General features: G+C 37.6%; 1 protein-coding gene across 4 annotated transcripts in view; it reads right to left on the bottom strand.

Annotated features, from left to right (window-relative positions):
* The window catches only part of MAPKAP1 (mitogen-activated protein kinase associated protein 1), a 263963-nt gene that overhangs the window by 234787 nt on the left and 6063 nt on the right, over positions 1-23113 (bottom strand). For 3 of the 4 annotated variants that reach the window (XM_008569957.1, XM_008569959.1, XM_008569958.1), the window contains exon 2: positions 1128-1455. The exons of the other annotated variant lie outside the window; for it this stretch is intronic. In XM_008569957.1, the coding sequence (XP_008568179.1) occupies positions 1128-1386 (259 nt within the window). In that variant the 5' untranslated portion in view covers positions 1387-1455. The remainder of the gene's footprint in view (positions 1-1127; positions 1456-23113) is intronic. 4 annotated transcript variants of the gene reach the window in all.

Here is a 23113-nt window from a genome sequence, read left to right as displayed (position 1 = left end):
GTATCATAGAGCAGAAGCTGTCGCGCCCGTACCGGGGACCGGCAATGGGATCGCAACCCTCGGTGTTGCGCCTGCACCACGCTCAGTCAGTGAGCGGGAACCAGTCTCCACATGGGATCCGAACCCTCGGTGAGAGCGCCGCAGCACTCTCAAGCGGCGCACTCTAGTTGCGCCTGCACCACGCTCAGTCAGTGAGCGGGAACCGGTCTCCACATGGGATCCGAACCCTCGGTGAGAGCGCCGCAGCACTCTCAAGCGGCGCACTCTCCAGTGCGCCACCGGGCCGGCCCTGGAGATATTTTCTGATTATCTAAAAAAAAAAAATTATCTCCTAGAATACCCTGTCATGTTAGAACTACAATATGTATTCTAAATAATTTATCTAAGTAAAGGCTTTGGTTCATCACATTCCCCTTAAAAGGCCACCAGGAAAAAAAAAAAAAAAGCTAGAAAACAGGCAATAAGCTTTTAAAAACTAATGACTAAATACATATACCAAGTTGAGGATTTTCAAGCCACAAAGATCAAAGGGTAGTGCTTGATTTAAGAAAATAAAGATAAAGTATCAAAAACAAGGGCACCTTTTCTAATCTTACATCAATTTAGGAATTCCTATTAAAATCAGCCCTAACAAATGCTCAGGTGTCTCCCCCTACTTCTCCATCCCACCACAATTCCTCCAGGGGTAAGAACTATCTTGGGTACTAGTCTGCACTCCTTGGCAGGTCAATTCTCTGTATTAAAGGTTCTCTATTACCTCAACCTGAAATCTGCCTCCAGGTAGTCTACCTCCTGGGACTAAGGTTGCTCTATGGAGACACTCAAAACAGGCCCACTTTCCCTTCTAAACGATGACTTTTTAGAAAGGTAACATCTAACATGTTTCTCCTAGCCAACTTTTCACCTATTCCTTTTCAGTTGACTTCCTTCTAATAATGTCATCCCAGGGGCTCTGCCCGTTCACAGTTACAGAGATGGAGATATCACTCATTCTCAGTTTGACATGTGCGTGTTCCTATTAACACAGAGATACTTCCCCCATTAAGCCTATCCCAACATTGTGCATTATTTCATAAGACTGTTTATGATTTAAAGCTCAGAAGACATGACTAGAAGACAATGATTACCTGTGTTTGAGCGTCTTCTAATACCAAAGTCCCAACTTGAGGTAATATCGACTGACTGGGCATATACATAGCCCTGAGTCTCACCACTGCTTCCCTGAATTTCTGACACACTGTCTCCAGGCATTGAAGGAGGATGAATCTTCTCTAGGTCAACATCATGGTCAATGAGAACCATCTCACACATTCCCGTGTCATCACTGGTCACATGTGACTGTCGAATATGAGCTAGAATGATAGTTGGATTGTCCAAGAAGGCCATCCTTTCTGTGGGCCAATCTCCTTAAAAGGCTATTTTCTCCTCTTCATATTGTTCCACGAGCTCACCTACCTAGAAACATGATGTACACAGCAATATTTAAGAATAAGACAGAAAATGACTGAATCATTTTTCAAACAAATTCAACGTGCTATCTTGAAAATCAACATTTATCCCTGTACCTACATGCTTAAAAGGATAAAGACTAAGCTTAAAGGAAATCCTCGTAAGTACTAGGGGATATGGCTCTAGTCAATGAGATCTCCATGGTATCGAGTGAAGGCTTCCTCTCTTGAAAAACAAATAGTAACTCCTTAGTCAGGCCACTCAAAGCACATAACTACTGCTAAAACAATAAATTTTGGGAGGGTGGAGGGCAAAAAAAAACCAAACCATTAAATTATTTTTTCTTTCTACCTTCACTTCCATGCAGCCTTCTCATTACTTTATAAGGTCATAGGAGAACGAGTTGTATTTTCTTCAAATGATGTGCTGAAGAATGAAACTGTGTTCCATCAGTTTACATTCCCCCTCCTGTCGTATGGTTGTAAAGTGTTTAAAAGGGCACAAAAAATGCTTTGTGAGTTACTAGGGATTTTACAAAAATGTACCACCGAGTAATTTTGCTCAATAAACATACTTTCCTTTCAAGATAGTATTGTACTGTTATTTTCAAACTTATTAATCATAATTGCCTGTTACAAGACTAATTTCCTATTTTAGAAACCTAATGATAAGAACTGCTCCCTCAATCCTGTTAAAACTGCCAAAATGTTTAGGAATAAGATGGTACCTCCTCAGTTAAATGGGTAAATACTCAACAAAGAAAATATTACAGAAGAGTGGTTAGGAAGCAGTCCCTATAGACAAAACTGGGTTCAAATCCTAGCCCTGTCACTTGCTAGCTATGTGATCTTGGTCAAAATACTAACCTTTTTGAGCCTCTCTTTCTTTTCTTCATTTATAAGATGAAGCTTCCAGGGATGAGAGGATATATATGAGGTAACATAGGTAAAGGACTCAAAAGACTATCTGGCATGTAATTAAATCAGTTGCTAGTAATAATAATGATGATGATGATGGTAAAAATATCATTATGAATTTCAGTTTTCAATTCTTGTTGAAAGTAGTCCTAAAATATATCAATATCTCATTCTTCTTTACAGGTTCATGGCAAATAAAATAAGCCTGTGCTTCCTTTATGACAGAGGATACTGTAGGTAATTTGGGTCACCTCCCTGCTCCTCCAAAATCATTGTGAAGTACAAAATGTAAAAGCTGGATTGAATGTGTTCCTAGGAACAATCCTAAAAGACATTTATTTTTAGAAAGACCTGTGATACCAGATTTTCCTGTCATTTGGAAATCTAGTTAATAAATCATTACAGCTAACTGAGGTTTTAAAAAATTTTGCCTGGGCCGGCCCGGTGGCGCACTGCTACAGTGCGCCGCTTGGGAAGCGCGGTGGCGCTCCCGCCGAGGGTTCGGATCCCACATACAGACCGGCCGCTCACTGGCTGAGCGAGGTGCAGGCGCAACACCGAGGGTTGCGATCCCGTTGCCGGTCCCGGTCCGGTACGGGCGCGACACTGAGGGTTGCGATCTGTTGCCGGTCACGAAAAAAGACAAAAAGGAAAAAAAAATTAAAAAAAAATAAAAAATTTTGCCTGGTAACACAGTATTCTATTGACATCACCTAGTGAGTCTTAAAATAAAAATACTAAAATTAAAACAAAGTTTAAAAAAAATAAAAAATTTTGCCTGGTAACACATTATTCTATTGACATCACCTAGTGAGTCTTAAAATAAAAATACTAAAATTAAAACAAAGTTTAACTGGAGCATCTCTAATCAAGTGAATCATATTAATCTTCATTTTTTCCTTTAAATATATTCATTGAGTACTTATTTTATACCGGGGCTAATGGGAAATACAAAGGTGAGTAAGACCTCCCTGAATCAAAAAGTTTATACCTTAATATAGACCTAGTACGTCCCCTAACACCATGGGATTCTTTTAAGTCTCAGATGTCTGAGATAGTTGGTCTCAGATATGTTAATGTCACTCTACCATTGTATGCATATTAATCAGAAAAAAATTACAAAATTAAAAGTATTTAAATTTCACTTGTAAAAATAAGAACTTTTTTCTGTAACCATAAAGAGATATTTATATACCTACAGAATTACTTATAAATGACAGCATTTGTTTTCTCACAATCTTAACATCACATCCCGTAAAGCAATCACAATAAGCTGTCTTCCCTACAAGAAGGGAAGGCAACTAGTTGCCAGCAGAGGGGCAGGTGCTTTCAACTACAGATTAAATAAATAGTTCTCCCCTGCAAAAACAAGGGCTTCAGTGAGAAGCCACACATTTAATACGGGTGTTCTGGCACCAAAAAGTCAAAAGGCAAAGCAACAAAAGTATACTGAAGTACCCTCAATGAAATATTTTTCAGGAAAACAGACCTGCTCCACCACTCTTATGGGAAAAAAAAAGGAAGTGGAAAACACCTCTGAAGGCATACACTAACTCTCCAACTTTATCATTACAGAACCCCAGCACCAGCAGATATCTTCTCTATTAGAACACTATGACTTCATACACTGAGGAATCTGTATGATTTACTCGACAAATATTTATTCAATACCAGTTCGGACAGGAAATTCCCACAGGACTGCCCTGGAAAATGTGCTATTGTATATGTCACTTTCTACCTCCTATTAGGTGTACTTGAAGATTTAGACTATAAGTTCCACAAGGACAGGGACCATAACACCACGTTCCTTCTTGCAACAAAGGATGTTACACATGGCAGGAATTCAATAAATGTTGCTGTCCAACTTCCAAGTACTAACCAATTTTGTTGTAGAAATACGTCATAAACAAGCATGTCAGGTGTAAATGTGATTATAAAAAAAGGAGTGCTTTTTTTTATTAATACAGATACAAAAGCTTCTCTTCAAAGTGCCCTTCAAAACTGTCACCTTGAGACACTATCAACTTATTCCAACAACAGTGCTTTTCAGAACCAAAAGAATATTTTTTAAATCTCCTTAGGAGCAGAAAATTATCATTTGAAAGTATATTTGATTTCTAAGACAAAGACATTCAGAACACAGATGAAAACAGGTTATTTTCTCTATCAGTTGTGCAAAGATCAAAAAGATTTTTTAAAAACTAATATTGGCAAAGATTTGGAGAAAGGAGCACTCTCATAATTAAATTGGGACTTTTTCAAGGGTAATTTGGTAATACTTATCAAAATGTAAAACACGAATATCTTTTGGGTAATCCCACTTCTAGGATTTGCTCTAAAGAGACCATTGTGCAAAAATATTTATCTCAGTATTGTTTGTAATACTGATAAATCTGAAAGTAACCTAAACATCCATCGATAGTGCATATGCCCTGACACATACATACAACAAAATACTACATAGTGATTAAAAAAACATGGTAGAGGATGGATAAATAAAATGTGGTATATACATAAAATGGAGTATTACTCAGCCCTAAAAACACAGGAAATTATGACACATGCTTCAACATGAATGAACTTTGAGGACACTATGCTAAGGGAAATAAGCCAGTCAGAAATGGACAAACACTGTATGATTCCACTTACACAAATACCTAGAGTAGTCAAATTCACAGAAATAGAAAGCAGAATGGTGGTTATCAGGGATTGGAGGGAGGGGGAAATGGGAAGAAAGTATTTAATGGGTACATGTCAGTTTGGGAATATGAAAAAATTCTGTAGATGGATGGTAGTGATGGATGCACAACACTGCGAATGTATTTAATGCCACTGAACTAGAAAGTTAAAAATGGTTAAAATGATTAATTTTATGTTATATGAAAAAATTCTGTAGATGGATGGTAGTGATGGATGCACAACACTGCAAATGTATTTAATGCCACTGAACTAGAAAGTTAAAAATGGTTAAAATGATTAATTTTATGTTATATATATTTTAGCATAATTTTAAACCTTTAATTTTTTTAAAGTCTAGGAAATGCCAGATTAAACAAAGTTAAACAGGTTTTCTTGCTGTTTAATCACAGATTTTCTCAAAGCTTTTAAGCTACTATGTGTACAAGAGTGGAAAATCTAGTAATACAATACATATATCGCAAACATATTTAATCCCTAAACATTTTCTTTTCATAAAATTTCACACATGAAAGGAACTTCAGAGATCATCTAGTCTCCCCTCCACATCCACTGGTTCTGCATCTGTGAACTCAATCAACCATAGATCAAAAATATTCACAAATAGCCAACACAATATAAAAAAATATAAATTTTAAAAACAATACAGTATAACAACTATTTACACATTTACATTGTATTTATTATTATAATCTAGAGATAATTTAAAGTACATGAGAAAATGTGTGTAAATTATATGCAAATAACTATGGCATTTTACATAAGGGACCTGAGCATCTGAGGATTTTGGTACCTGGTGGGGGGCGGGCGGGGGAGGGTGTGGTTCCTAGAACGAATCACCCATGGATACCGGGGATAACCAGAAACCACAGAGGAAAGGTTTACTCTAAATACCCAGTTAGGTCTAAGAATATTTATGAAAATCCCTAGTGATTCATGCAACTTCAGCTATAAATCCATACCTAAAATATTCTGTTTCTTCAAATAACCCACCATAAGCACATGAGCCCTCCCTATACTTCACTCCCTAAAGACCTGAAACAGGCAACAGTATGACCTAAAATGCTCAAATCCAGTTAACAGTGAAGGAAATTTCCCCGTCCTGGATGTTTTCAAAACACTCTACACACTCATTTCCTTCTTCCAGGCAGACTTCCAACCTCTCACTTACAATCTGTGAAAACTTGTCTGAATAAGCAACAGCCTGAGGCTTCTCAAAGGTCTGCAAACTCCCAATCAAAAATTACTGCTGCCCCATCAATGTGCCATATAAATGTTGGCGTGTTAATTGTGTACTTATAAGATTGTTAATGGTTAGTTAATTTACCTCCCACACTATTATTGTACTTGAAATGATTTAACATCTGCTGAGGGAGTTAACAACATGTAACAGCAGATGCAAGATTATTATTATTTTTTACCTTTCTTACTGTACCCCAACTTCACGTTATTAGCACTAGGCAAGTTAAAACTGACTCCTGTACAGGAGTCCTTAAGTGTGTCCTAGAAGCACTCACATTTGTTTTTCACAACAAGGAATGAACACGAGTTAGAAAAACAAAAGCCTTTTTATATATACAGACTTCCATTCATAAAAACCAACAGACTCTGTTTTTTACTAACATTTCAAAATTCTTTGATCTAGTTAAAGTTCAGAATTCATACTTCCTGGAATTTGAAAATAATTGAAGTTACCATTAAAATAAAATTTACTTTATTGCTATTAAATCTCTTTCTCTAATTCTTCCCAATTTAACTCTAAGTTAAACCTTCATTTATTTTTTAGAACAGCAAAAGTTGAGGTTTTTTTTTTCCCTCTCAGGGAATTAAAATCCTCTCCATGTGAATATGCCTAATTTCATTAGGCAGCCAATAGTGAGACCATACATCTAGAGAGTTTATTTTTTCCTTTCACATTTTTATTTCCATACTTTGACTAAAAGTACTTACTAGATTAAGTTAAAACAACAGAAAAGAAATGCCTGTATCTTCTTTCGAATGAGATTCATTCACTAAACATCATATGAGTGCTAGCTAGGCACTGAGAATCTTACAAAAAGGTTATATAAACACTGGCCTGTCCCCTCCAGAGGCTTACTTACAAACTTCAACAGAAGAGCTACATCATGTACGTACATAAGGCAATATATACCAACTACCAAATGAGACATGAAGACAGTATGTTCATCAAGAGACAGGGAAGTCACAGCAGTCTCCAGGAAGGAATAGGGCGGCATTTAAGGATAGCCAGGCTTTCATTAGGCAGAAACACAAGGGGAACAGTAACAGATGACATTTACTGAGCTCTTACTATGAGCTGTACTAATCCCAGGAAGGAATAGGGCGGCATTTAAGGATAGCCAGGCTTTCATTAGGCAAAAACACAAGGGGAACAGTAACAGATGACATTTACTGAGCTCTTACTATGAGCTGTACTAATCACTTTTCATGTAATGGCATATTTAATCCTTACAACCATCCTAGGAGGTAGGTATTAATAATATCCTCATTTTATAGATTAAAAAAAAAAGTTAAGGCTTAAAGGAGTTAACTTGCCCAAGGAGACATGATAGATTTTTTTTTTTTTTTTTTTTTTGCTTCTGGCCAGTATGGGGATCCAAACCTGTGACTTTGATGTTATAAGGCAGTGCTCTAACCAACTAAGCTATCTGGCCAGCCTGACAGTGGATTTTTAATGGGTCACATCCTCTGAAGCTCCTCCCATCGAGAAGTGGAGTCTATATCTCCACCCCCTGAATCTGGGCTCACGTTGTGATCTGTTTTGACCAATAGAATATAGTGGAAATAATGTTGCAGAACTTTTGAACCCCAGCCTCAAGAAGCCTTGCAGCTTCTGCTCTAGCCTTTGTAACACTTCCAGATCATGGGGAAAAGCGTGAAACAAAAGAACATGTGGAGAGAGAGGTTCAGCCATCCTGTCATTCTTGCTGTCCTGCTGAGACCCCCTAATGAATAACTGAGGCCATCTGGGACCAGCCTGCCCCCTACTACCAACCTACCAGGACACAAGGTCTCTTTTCCTATCAAATGTCTCCCTCAGACAAAGGGACCCTGACCTTTGATTTTCTTGCCTTGTACCACTAACCTCCACCTGAAATGCCTCAGAATCTTACCATCTGCCAAGATCCAGTTAAATGGAGCCTGGTACATACAATACAGTGTCTCTCAAACTTCTCCACGGACAAACCTGAAGGGCAGAGGAGAGTGACCATAAATCAAGGTATGAAAGGACCTAGGGGAGCCACCCACAGCAACACGTCATAAGTAAGAAATTTATCTTTAGAATTCATTCATATTTTACATTCTATCCTGTACCTATGTTTATTTTTGATAGGAAAAAAATGTTTACCCTTGAATATACCACTAAAATTGATACTCCTGGAAAATGTGCCACGCTTAGTGTGTAGCTTCCAGTACCCCCAGCACATACTGGAATTCTCCTAACCTCAGTTTGAACAGCACGGATGCAGTGGAAAAATATAAGCTCTAGTGTCAAAAATATCTGGTTTTGTGAAGATAAAAGAGCACTTTATCGACAGACAACTCAATCTAAATTTTGCTTAATAGATGTTTCCTGTGACAGATATGAAGAACTGTAAGTATTAATCACACCAAACTATATATAAAGATCTAAGCACAAGCTAGACTAAAATACTATTATTCGGTTGTAATAAACAATTAGTATTTTCAAAGTGCTTCGAAATAATGTGTATTAGCTAGCAATAGCTTTGAAAATTCAGACAACCTAACCACCGACACCCCCAAAACTCCAAACCTGCCAATGTTTCTGGCTATTACAAGAAATCTGCCAGTTTGGTGCAATGTAACCCTAAATTATTTTTCCAGTAGGTGTTGTCCCTCTGACATAGTAGATTTGATTGACACTTGTGAAAATAAATAAATTTAGGTTTTAAGATCTCAGATAAAAATATTTATAGTTTTACCTAGAGTGAAGAATATGAATAATGCCAAAAGAAGCTAGACAGTCTCTCAATGTGAAACTACAAGTTTAGGAGCTCAAACCATAAATGATATTCAACTATCTGCCAAACACTCATTCGTTGAATTCATTCACTTAACAAATATTTATAAAGCATTTATTATGTGCAGGCATCAGAGATACAGTGCTGAGGAAAAAATAAAGACTTGGCCACCACCTTAAAACATACATGATAGACAGAATTCTAAGAGAGCTCCACAAATTCTTGCCTCTTGGTATCCACCTCTTTCTGTTATCCCCTCCTTTGAGTGTAAGTGGAACCTGACTTGCTTGTAGCCAAGAGAATATGGTACAAGTGATGGGACAGTCGCTTCACTGATTACTTCCCATTATACAAGATTCCATCTTAGCCAACTTAAGAGAGACATTCTAAGCCAGAGATTTTCCTGCCAGCCTTGAAGAAGCAAACAGCCACGTTACAGAACTACATGGCAAGGATCTGAGATCAGCCTCTAGGAGCTGAGAATGGTCCCAGACAACAGCTAGAAGGAAAGGGGGACCTCAGTCATACAGCCACAAGGAAATGAATTCCACCAACACTCTAAGAGAACTTGGAAGATCTTTCCCTAGTAGAGCCTTCAGATGAGGCCATAGCTGACATCTTAATTTCACCCCTTTGAGACCATGCCAAGAACCCAGCTGAAGCCATGACTCCTGACACACTGTGAGATCATAAAGTTGTATAGTTTTAAGCCAATAATTCTGCAGCAATTTGTTATGCAGTGATAGAAAAATGAATCCAGTATAGTGCAGGAAAACAAAACTAAATCCTTTCACACACAACAGTTAAGCTCTCTCAACCCAGTTTCACTCACCTGCTCCTTCTCCCCTCCCCATCGAGCAACTCCCAAGACTACTCTGAACATGTTCATGGCCTTTGGTAATGATCCTCCTTTTTTGAGATGTGTCCTGCTCCTCCAATAAAAACCATATCCTTTTCTAAGTCCAAATCCAGTATTTCATCCTCTGCAAGCCCTTCTTCAATTCCCAGGGCCCAAACTGTTTTAAAGGCTCTACTTTTACCTTTCTTACAGTTAGTTATATGAACATCATTTTTAAGAATTTGCCCATTTCAAATTTTTGGCCCAATTCAGAAATGTGTTTACTTTATTAAGGTATAAATATCTCTGTCCTTAAATCATTCATGAAATTGCTGAAGATCCCATTAATAGTAATGCAGTGGTTCTTAACTGGAAGCCAATTTTGCTCCCAGGGGACATTTGGCAATATAGCTACTGGCATCCAGGGGATAGATGCCAGGGATGCCACTAAACATGGTACAGCACACAGGACAGCACCTATGACAAAAACTACACCCCCTAAATGTCAGTATCACTAATGACAAGGTTGAGAAACCCTGCAGTAATGTGCGGGGGTTTTGTTTTTGAGAGCAGCTGGCCAGTTCAGGGATGGAACCCTGGACCTTGGTGTTATCAGCACCATACTCTAACCAACAGAGCTAACCGGCCAGCCCCAATGTGTGGTTTAAAGCCACTAAATTTGTGGTAATTTCCAACTCCCTTGGAACTGTCTCACTTGTACTGAGATTACCTACTAAAATCTATGTTCGAACCTTCTAAGATCTAAACAAAGTTCAACACCTAGTATCTGTTTTCTAAAATTTTAACCTACCCTAAGGAGAACAAAAGCCCAAATAACTATGATAAAACTGCATTCTCTCAACCTTATCTCTTGGTCTGAAAAGCCTGCACACCTCTCTTTATCTGGCTACCTCCTACTTATTATTCAAAATTCAGCTCAATGTTCAACTCCTCCAGGAAATCCCCCTAACAAATCCCACAGGCAAGGTTGGAGGCTCCCTTCTTTGTGCTCCTATTGCACTGTGCTTTGTCCCTATCTATACCAAATAATTCAGCACACTGACTGTTAGTAACAGGCACTAAGTATTTTTTGAATTTACTCATTCAACACATATTTATTTGAGTGCCTATTATGTGCTGATACAGAGAAACAGCAGAAAACAAAGCAGACAAAGTCCTGCCCTCATGGAGCTCACATTCTAATGGAGGCAGACAAAATACAGACATGAATTATATGGTAAGTTAGAAGTAAATTATATCAAAGTTAGAAGTGCTATGGAGAAAAATAGCACAGGGAAAGAAAAGCAGGAAATGCTGGGTGGAACCATGTAAATGAATGCAACTGTAAATAAAAGTCAAGGAATAACTCACTGAGGTGGTGACATTTGACTTAACACCTGAAGGAGATGAGAGAACAAGTCATGTGGATATTTGAGGAAAGTATGTCACGAAGCAGAGGGAAGCATGCCTGACACTGTACAAGGACAGGCAAGGAGTCCAGCAAGGGAGCAAGCAGTAGAGGATAAGATCTGGAAGAGTGGAGCAAATCATGTAGGGCCTTGCAGGCCATTCATTGTAAGGCCTTTGGCTTCTACTCCAAGTGAAATGGGGAGTTACTGAAGGATTAAGAGGAAAACAGTGACATGACCTAAGTCAAATATAAAAGGATCTCTATGGCTGCTACGTGAAGGAGTGAATAAGTGAATGAACATGGGCCGGCCCCATGGTGCACTCGGGAGAGTGCGGCGCTGGGAGCGCAGCGACGCTCCCACCGCGGGTTCGGATCCTATATAGGACTGGCCGGTGCACTCGCTGGCTCAGCGCGGTGTGGGTGACACCACACCAAGGGTTGCGATCCCCCTTACCAGTCACGAAAAAGACACACACACACACAAAAAAGTGAATGAACAAACTAGATTACTTATTATTAAGTAATAATTTGTTTATACGCTGATTTTCTTTTCTAAATGCTAAATTTCTTAAGGACACTGACTGTCTTATTTATCACTATGCTACCAGTTTCTAGTAGAAGATGAATGGCATCCAATAAGAGCTGAGTGTGGAATGAATAGACAGACAAATGAATCTTTCTTGTTCCCAAAGGGCTGTGCCATGATTTTCCAAAAGCGGGCCCCTTACCCTGGTTCAGTAATAGGTCTCACACTATAGTCTAAGATTGTCTCATCAGCGTTTGAAGTTTGCTTAAACAAGTGGAAGAATTCAATAGTTATTCAAGACACATCAATATCTATGATAAGTAAAAATTTTAAAAAGAATTCAGTAATTATGTTTCCACTTACCTGGCTCTCAGGTTAACATCACCTGTTAAGAGAAGCAACATAGTTTATTGCAAGGACCTTTCAGGAAATCTGAATTCCAGTTCCCTAATTACATGGCCTTGAACAAGTCACTTCTTTAAACCTCATCTGTTAACTGGGATGGTTGAACCACATGAAGGGCCTTTTCAGCTGTTAAATTCTATTCCAATCACATGTGTGGAGGAGTGGGAGTATGTGATTGGGAGATGTTTATCCTGGAGACCATCTCAAAGGTTTTGTGTTTTTGCTTCATACTCTTTTCCCTCAAAGGCCAAAAGAATTCCACTGCATGTTTTACCTATACCACTGTGCCACAGTGCAGACTCTAAGTATAGCAGAACAAAGATTCCTTTTTCTGACCAAAAAGATCAAAATAGTATCAAGGTGTTGGCAGCAAACCCCCTACAAACCATGTAAATGTAAATAACCATTTGACTGATTTGAATAGGCATCAACACCACCTATTTTTTCAATGCTGTTCAATGCTATTTCAATGCTATTTCCCATTTTTTCTATATTTCAATGCTATTTCCTATTTTTTCTGTATATATTATATAGAGAAACTGGTTTCTATAACTAGTAAGAGTTTAACATTAGTAAACGCAGTTATCATCAAAGTATTACCATAAAAAACTATTTAATATTACTAGAAAATGAAAAAATGACTGTAAAAATACACAATGGTTTGTCACATCTAGAATTCCAGGTGTTGTCACTAGCCTGCCTAGAGACTAGATATGGGATGACCTTAGGAGAGTTTCGTGCCTCTGACTCTATCTTCTCTTCAGTGAAATAGCCATAATATATGTCCTGTTTATCCAGTTCACAAGGATGCTACTATAAAACAAAACAGAATATTTACAAAAATTTTAAAAGAACTGTACAAATCAAAGATGCTATACTATTGACATTTCCTCCTCTAGCTACACCCTTTTGGAAGAAAAGGAAAAACAAATAAACTGTCAACTATCAAAATCATTCACTCAATTCCTAATGAATGGAAGACAGCAATAACATAATCTAAACCAGCAGATAACCCTCAAACTATTTTCATATGACTCTGAATGGTGCTTTGTACTTTAATTTTAATTGGTTTATTTTTTGGTGGCTAGCCAGTATGAGAATCCAAATGTACTTTCATTTTAAGAGAGTTTCCATAATCTCAATAAATAGTAATTGCTGTTATTGTTAACAAAACAGTACTAAGTTTACCAGGTATTTTTTTATAACCTTCTAGACTTTTTTTTTTTTTTTAAATCACCACCACAGTGGATCAAACATGAGAATAAGGCAGTAGGACTGGCTTCATTTTTGCCTATGATGCTACAGTTAGGGTGAGAATGTTTCAAAAAATACAATTTAAGTAGAAAAAATCAATTTTCTGGATTCCAGAAGGCTGCTTATTTATTAGAAAGCACTATGTCACTCACAAAACTATGAGGTAAATTCTGTTATTATCTATGTTTTACAAATCAGTAAACTGAGGGTTTGGATCCTACAGACTTGCCCAAGGCCACACAACTAGAAAAAAGTGGAGCCAGGATAAAACCCAGGCAGTGTGGCTCCAGAATCCTAGTCCAAACCACCCACATTTCCAGTTTCAGTCCACTTCATCATAATCTTCTGAACTCTCTTCTCACACTGGGTATAAACAGACTTAACTGTTCATTCTACAGGCATGAATACCTCCTACATGCTGGGAGTTAGGAGTCTAAAGTTATCACTAAAGTCACAGTCCCTATCCCCATGAGGCTTACAGTCAAGTGGGAGAGAAAAAACAAGTACAGTCAACCCTCCGTATCCACGGGTTCCACATCCATGGCTTCAACCACTGCAAACTGAAAATATTTGGAAAAAATAAATGGATGGCTGTGGCTGTATTAAATATGTACAGACTTTTTTTTCTTGGCATTATTCCCTAAACAATAACAACTATTTATACAGCATTTACAATGTACTAAGTAATACAAATAATCTTGAGATGCCAAAGTATACAGGAGGATGTGCATAGGTTATATGCAAATATTACACCACTTTATATAAGGGACTTGAGCATCCAGGGACACTGAGGGATAACTGAATATAAATGGTCACAATAAAGAATGAGAGCAATGCTAGAGAATTCTGTAACAATGTACTATGGAGACACAAAGGAAGAATATCTAAATGAAACTGGATACTCAGACAAGGCTTTGCAGAGTTGACTAAAGTCAAGATAATGGAAGTGGTCACTTCCAAGTTAGTCACTTTAAGAATAGTGAAAAGAAAGGGCTGGCAATTAAATAATCTATAATGCTGACTCCTTGACCAGAAAAGTCTAAAAGAAAATTCATTCCAGATCTGTCCTACAGACTGCAAATTAACACCAGGCCATGCGTGGTTTACTGCAGAAGCAAAGAGAGGTTTACTACCCTTTGTGGTGGGAGATGTCAAGGCAATAGTTTAGATTGAGAAAGGGGAGGTAGGAGAGGATGAGAGCAAACAATCAATCATCAGACTGCCTGGGTTCAAATCAGTGGACTCACTCACTGTGGGACCTAGGGAAAGCAACAACTTCTCAGTCTCCATTTCCTCACTGTAAATAATTTGGTGCCTACCTCATAGAATTGTGAGGAATGAATTAATACATACATGTAAAAGTACCTGGTCCATGGTAAATACTATACCAATGCTTACTATTATGTTGCTGATTAGATTAGCATTTCAGCGAGAATGCTCTGGCAGTTGTAGGAACATAGAAGATTAATCTGATTCACAAGATAGAGACCAGTTATGAAGCTGTGACTACAGCCCAGGGAAGAGATGATGAAATCTGAAGTAAGGCAGTGACAGATGGTGCTATGAATTGAAGAAATAGTCAAGAAGTATATAAGAGATAAAAAGTGGGAGCACTTGGTGACTCAGTGGATGTGGAGGCTTCTGAAGGAGCAGGGTAAAGTTTATGGCTCGCATAACGGTGCCAACAAATGAAATTATGAAATCAAAAGCAGGAACAGGTTAGCAGGTAGCAAGAATGAGGAGTTGTTTCAGACATAATGAGCTTGAGGTATCTATATGGATTACCCAAACAGAGATCCATTAAAACATAAACCTGAGAGCCCAGGAGAAAGGTCTGAGCAAATCTGGGAGATATCAACATACAAGTGATAGATAAGGCCACAGATGTGAATGAGTTTGCCCAAGGAGAACATATAAGGAAACAAGAGCAATAACATAAGGACAAAATCTAAGGAACAGCAATAGTAAAAGGGTGGACTGAGAAAAAAAAGCCCAGAAGCTGTAAAAACAAGTCGATCTTGACCCAGATCCTAGTTAGGATCCATGTTGTATAAATTCATAAATTTCTAAGCAGTTACTCTCTTCACTGGCTTCCCATTTCCCAGTAAGAAGTTACTTTCTTCGCTCTCTTCCCATTTCACCACTGGACTGTGAAGACCTTGAGACTTCCTATAACTAATGCCCAACATATAAGGCCTGATACACACATTCTTATAGAATGAACCTGGCCCAGAGAAAAATGGAAAATTTCCCATCTACTAAGACAAAAGGTCATGGAACTCCTAAAGCCTAAGGTTGCTCCAGCCCAGACCAGAGTAATACAGAGCCTGAGGACAGCAGAAGCAGAAAGGAGGCTGACCTTCAACATTGCTGCTGGGAACGTAAAATGATGTAGCTGCTTTGGAAAACAGTTTGGCAGTTCTTCAAAATGTTAAACATAAGAGTTACTATACGACCCAGAATTTCCACCCAAGAGAACTGAAAACATACATACATTCACACAAAAATTTATATATAAATATTCAGAGTAGCATTGGTCATAATAGTCAAAGGGTGGAAATAATCTAAATGTCCATCAACTGATGAACAAACAAAATATGGTATGTAAATATATTGGAAATTATTTGGCAATAAAAAGGAATGAGTACTAATACTTGCCACAACATAGATGAACCTTGAAATCATTATGCTAAGTAAAAGAAGCCAGACACAAAAGAACATATATTGTATAATTCCATTCACATGAAATGTTCACAACAGGCAAATCCATAGAGATAGAAAGTAGATTAGTGGTTGGCAGGAGCTAGGGGAGGAGGAATGAGGAATGACTGCTAATGGAAACAGGTTTCTTTTTGGGGTGACAAAAATGTTTTGGGATTAGGTAATGGTTATACATACAAATTCGGAAACATACTAAGAACTATTAAACTGTATACTTTAAAAGGGTGAATTTCATAGTATGTGAATTATATCTCAATGAAAAAATGAGGGTAGTTGGGGCCGGCCCGTGGCTCACTTGGTAGAGTGTGGTGCTGATAACACCAAGGCCATGGGTTCGGATCCCATATAGGGATGGCCGGTTTGCTCAGTGGGTGAGCGTGGTGCTGACAACACCAAGTCAAGGGTTAAGATCCCCTTACCGGTCATCTTTTTCCGTGGCTCACTTGGTAGAGTGTGGTGCTGATAACACCAAGGCCATGGGTTCGGATCCCATATAGGGATGGCCGGTTTGCTCAGTGGGTGAGCGTGGTGCTGACAACACCAAGTCAAGGGTTAAGATCCCCTTACCAGTCATCATTTAAAAAAAAAAAAAAAGGGGGGGTAGAACCACAGGAAGGCTAGAATCCATGCTGCATCCTAGATTTCTTCTACTTCAGGTGATTCCAACACAAAGATACCAACAAAGTACTTAACTCAACAGAACTGGCAATAGTAACCATAAAAATGTTTACACGATTTATAATACAAATTGATTATATCAAATACATATCAAATTCCTTGTGCAAAAATGGAAGTTTCCAAGTCTTTTCCTCTGGGGAAAAGAGAATTGTCATATGTGTTAGTGACTTGCATGGAGGTAGCTAGTCTACATTTCTTGTTAAGGGAGATTTATCCTAGTACCAGAAAGCCCAGCAGAACTCCTGAATTTGCTGAAGCAAATCCCCATGTGCTAGAGCAGTTTCTACCACAGGCATTTGATGAAGTTCTAATCTACACCACAGCGCAGACAGGAGAAGCCACAGAGTTACAATGCCTCTGTCAGCAGGCTACTGAGCTACTGGTACTTGGGGAGTAATTCTCCTTATTACTTTGGAATAAACAAACAGAAAGAGATGGAACATGAAAGGCAACATGGCATGACGGAAAACACGAGGCTCTGTAGAGCTGGGTGTGCTCCCAATTCTACCACCTAGTAGCTGAGAAAATTGGGGTCACAGTTTCTCTGAGCCTTAGTTCCTCATTATCTCATTAACTCACAAAACTACTGTCCCACTGTGGGGCCCAAAAGTGACACTCAAATGTATCCTTCCCCGTTCACCTGAGAGAAAACCAGTTGTCAGTACTGTACGTTTTGGGGTCAAATTGGAAAATAAGATTCATGGGCCCCTTACCTATTACATACTCAAACACATATTCTCGAATTTAAATAAAATTAGAAAACATAGGATATCCAAATCAGATTCCTTGACTCCTTTCTTTTTATGAAGACTACAGCCATTTCATTACCAATTCTGTGCATCCTAATTCTTCTCTGTCTCTAGATTTCATCCACTTTTCTTCATCTCAATAATGTAATCCAAGCCACCATCTCTCACCTAGGTATTGCAATTGTTTTCTAACTTGTCTTAAAATCTTTCAGTGACTTCCCAAACTCCTTAATATGATTGAACCTTGCCTACCTCTGCAGCCCCATCTCCTTTTTTTTTAATTTGTTCATTTACTTTTAATTGCCACGTGATAACTGTACATTTTTATGGGATACAGTGTGATATTTCAATACATGCACACAATGTGTAATAACCATATTAGGGTAATTGACATATCCATCCCCTTAAATTTATCATTTCTTTGTGGTGAGAACATTCAATATCCTCTCTTGTTGCAATTTTGAAATATACAATGTGCTGTTTTTATCTATAGTCACCCTACTGTGTAATGGAACACTAGAATGTATTCCTCCTACCTAACCCCTTAGTTCTTTCTACTCCAGCCATACTAAACTCTGTTTTCTTCAAGCCTTGAACATATATACTCCTCTCTGAAAATTTTCTCTGTCCTGTCACCCGGCTTAGTCATCCCTTTCTCCTTCACCCTTCTGATCTCAATTTAGACATCACCTGCCCCAGAAGATTTGACTATCAAGCCCAGAGTAGGTACTCCTCCCTACTCACCTTGACTCTCATTATCGTAACACTTCTCACGCTAGGTTCTACTTCTCAATCTAGGCTGTCCTTTCCCTTACTAGACTGCAAGTCCCATGAGAGCAGGGACTGTGTCTTAGTTTTCACTGCTCAATTTCCAGATATATGCCTAGTGCCTAATATAGACTCAGCAAATACTGACTGAATAAATGAATGATTACAATTAAGCAAAAAGCTAAACTGACCGAAAGATTTGCATGTAATATTTTCTTAACATAAAAGTATTTTTAATTTTTTTTTAATTTTAAAGAAAATTACAGAAAAAAACAGAAATGCAATTCTTCATAACTGGGGGAAAAGGACTTAAGCACTCATGTACTTTCTACAGTTTTAACACTAATACCAAGTACAATCAAAAGGAGCTAAACTACTACTTCAGTGGGAATGGTTCTCTTAACATTGTTCTGAAACTCTTAATTTCCATAATTGGAAAAGGCACAAAAGGTATGTATAATGCAAATTACAAACATTATAGTGAAAATCATTATAATCACTATAATCATCACAATTATTATAGATGAAAATCATTTTCTCCTGTCCCTCCCTCCCCCAAAGAAAGAATGTTAGACACACTTGATAGAAACCATGCTTCTCCAAACAGCTCACCAAGTGAAGGTTACTGTGAAATACTTCAAATTCCATAAGCACTCAGGACTGCAAAGACTGTGGGAAGACAATGTTCCAAGCACAGACAGAATAGACAGAAGGTACAAATGAAATAAACCCTGATGCATGACTATCTAAGGAAGTCTAAACTGAAGACTGAATGTATTTGTTCTGAAGTCATTAACCAAGCCCAGTTTCTGAAACACATTCAAAACACTCAACATATTTTATAAGTCCCAAGTATAAATGATAGAGGTTTGTTATTAAAGATAACTAAAATAATTTCCTTTGCCTCGTTTAAGATACATAAATCTCTATCATATGTCAGATTAGTTTTTGTATTTTGGATTTTTTTTTACACCAACAATTTGAATTCTTATCAGGTGTTTGTTGCCTATGCTAATAAGAATACAAGTTATACCAACTCGGAATTTTTATTATCATTTTGGGGATATGACCACACTTTTCATTCTGTTCATAATTTAACTCAGCAACTTTAATCCAGTGCTCAAAGCTTCATTAGCTTGTAAACAAACTGTTTCTCAGGTAAACTGAATTGCCCCACACCAGGATCTTAAGCAAATAAATAAGTACAAAACAGGCAGAGATTATAAATTAGAGCAGACAAATCTGTACCTAGCCCCACGCCGGTAAAGAGCATTCTATCAATATAGCGAAATGCTAATCTCCTAATTAACAACCTAATTAGGTAATTATGGCTTTGCAGAGGGATGCCGAAATGAAATATGACAACATGGTCACCTCTTTATATGGCACCTGTGGGCCTTTTCAGCTGTCATTGCAAAGAGTGCAATATCAATTTGAACAGATGACAAAGTGCTGTCATTTTTCATTCTGATAATATACAGAATGCTTTGGACAGAGGCAGTTTATAAAAAAAACATCTTGCCCAGTATTATACTAATTTAAATATGTTCACATACTTCATTAAATTTTTTGCATGTTTTTAACACTGTATATAGGAGAATTACCATGCACATTTAAAAAAACAAACTTAACTGGCCATCATGCTTAACTGCACATGCTGAAACTATTTCAATTATGAAGTATATGATAATTAGAAAAAGAGTAAAAGGCAACAATTCATCATGACATTTTAATATTCATACTTTTACTGACTACTGTTAATAAGAAAAATTAAAATCCACACTTTGATCTTCAATTACTTTTCTTACAAAATAAAAAAAGTGATACAGAAATCCACACTTGTTAAAGTATATTAAAACAGAGACCAAGCCTGAAGGAATCCCTGAGGACACAAAGCCAGTTAGGCTTCATAAATGACCTTAACCCTGCCTGATTTGCAAACATAAGCAAAACAACTTGAGCTATTTCTTGTAAATGCCTATATTAATGAAAAACAAAACTTAAGCTCAACCAGTCAGAAGCAGCCAACAAACTTATAATTATACAGTTAGACTTTCCAACGGGATAGATTAAATAAGGCAACTGTATAACTGTAACCAAATATTTCCTTTGCTTTACTTCCGTTTTCTTCCTATAAAAGCCTCCCCCTTGTGTTTGCTTGGTGGAGTCCCAGAAGCACTTCTGGTTTGGAGTTACCCAATTCTGTTTGTTCAAATAAACTCTTGAAGAAAAAAATTTTACTATTCCTCAATTTACCTTCTCAACACATAATCTTCCATACCAAAAAAGCATTTCTCAATATATAAGCATTCGCCTCACAAACAAACTCTATATACCAAATGGCCAGGCTCAACTTCAAGGAGATAGGAATGTATCCCTCTGAAAGTGAAGACAGAGCTGTCACTGTCCTACTCATTGACCCATTGGCCACTGAAGAGATGACAGTGCACTGGGACACTAGTACTACCAACATTAATTCAAACTTGAATACAGTTTCCTCCATGATACTGTCTGAAATAGAATTCTTTTGTGGGGGAAGAGGAAGACAGGCCTGGAATCTTAACATCATTTATGTCCAAGACACATGAAATCATGTTCTAAGTACAAAATAACTGAGGTGAAAACTCACTTGAAAACACAATCCATTTATAACTTCAGAATCACTTGCATTATTGAAAACTCTAAGGGTGATACTTTCATTAAAAAATAATTTATATTTATCAGAGAGTATTTCTAAAACAGAAAAGCATGAAGATCTATAATCTCACCACTTATTTTTTTTCTTTGCCTATGTTTGACATAATTGGGATCATACTTTATATATGTATATCCTTTTTTCACTTATTATATGATGAGCATATTAATGTCACTAAAATTCTTCTAAAACAACTGTAGAATATTTCCATTCTTTGGCTCTTCCTTTATTTCTCTGTTGTTTAATACTAAGGTTATTAATAATTTTTGCTATTATAAATACTGCTGCAGTGAACATCTTTGAACATGAATATTTTTCTGCTTGTGATTATTTCTTTAACAAAGTTTCCTAGAAATGGAATTACAAGCTCAAATGGCATGCACTATTTTTTTCAGGTTGTGATAAATACCATCAAAGTGCTTTCCAGAAAAGTTCTACCAAATCACATTTCCACTAACAATATATGATTGACCATCTTACCGCCAACCTTTGACAGCAATGAATATAATGAATTCATTGACAGTGATGAATATAAACTTCAGCAACGAAGTTTGTTAAATCTTCAAACTTCATAGCACAAGTTTATGCCTGTAACCAAACACTCTCACAATATAATCAATAACAACTTTCTGTAAGCATAAAGTTTAAATGAATAAAGAGAAGGGCCATAGTTGATGACAGTCCCAAGACAAGGGCCAGTTCCAATGTCCAAATCTAGAGCAGCATGGAATAGGGGTAAAAGCACTCTAAAGTCAAAACAAAAAACAAAAAAACAAAATGTCAAGCCCGAGCTTTGCCATTATTGGTAGTTCTATCTCTTTAATCACTTTACTTCTCTAAGCTTTAGCTTCGGCACTTGTAAAACGGGAACAGGGTCAACGTAATATTCCTTGTTCTAACAACTTCAGAGGGTAGTCACAGGCACAGAAAAGGTAATATAAGCAATTAAAAGTGTTTCTTGCTACCTAGTAGATCAATTCATTTAATAGCCTAAAAATAGCATGATGAAACCCTTTCTCAACAGTGCACAGTAGGTAGGTGCACTAATTCACCAAAGCACAACCAGATAATATCAAGACAAATTTCATGATCCAGACATGAGTCTCACTCCTTCACAAACACTCCATTGCTTATTACATTATACTAACATTCTGAATGTCTTGTGTCCTGAATGCCAGTACCTGCATCTCCTCAAAAGCATCATGGTACTTACTAGGTACTTACATAAATCATTTCATTTAGTCCTTACAAGTACTATATGAGATTGGCATTATTGTCCCCATATTGCAGACTGTGCAGGTTACACAACTAATAACTGACAGAGCCAGTATTCAAATCTAGGAAGGTGTGACTCCGAAGCCCCACCTCACACTGCTTCAAGATTCAAGTCTGTACCTCAGTTCTTCTCCTTTGTCAGCAACTAAAGTTCAGATTAAAGATTTACTTTGTTTTCAAGAAAACCATTCCTTCAAACAATTTTCTGCCAATTTCTCTGCTGAAATAGTACTTATTTATAATATAGTACCTATTACATAGTATTTATTTATAATACAGTATAGTAGTATAAAATGAGTACATAGGGAACTAAAAAGTTATTTTTTTGAAATTTTACATATTTGGTTCACTTTGTGTCAATAAAAGATATTCATAAAAGTATACTCAAGTATGGGCCGGCCCGGTGGCGCACTGGATAGTGCGCTGCTTGGGAAGCGCAGCGGCGCTCCCGCCCGAGGGTTCGGATCCCACATACAGACCGGTTCCCGCTCGCTGGCTGAGCAAGGTGCGGGAGCAACACCGGGGCTTGCAGTCCCGTTGCCGGTCCCCGGTCCGGTGCGGGGGCAACACTGAGGGTTGCGATCCGTTGCCAGACACGGAAAAAAGACAAAAAAAAAAAGTATACTCAAGTATAGAATAGTATGAATCCAATACTGCATAATTTAAATGTGACATAATATTCAATTTTTTTTTTCCTTTTTGTCTTTTTTCGTGTCCGGCAACGGA

Source organism: Galeopterus variegatus, unplaced genomic scaffold (genome assembly GCF_000696425.1).
Source record: "Galeopterus variegatus unplaced genomic scaffold, G_variegatus-3.0.2 Scaffold549, whole genome shotgun sequence".
In the NCBI taxonomy this organism is placed as follows: Eukaryota; Metazoa; Chordata; class Mammalia; order Dermoptera; family Cynocephalidae; genus Galeopterus; species Galeopterus variegatus.
The sequence above is the reverse complement of the archived record's forward strand: the minus strand, read 5'-3'. Positions and strand labels throughout refer to the sequence as shown.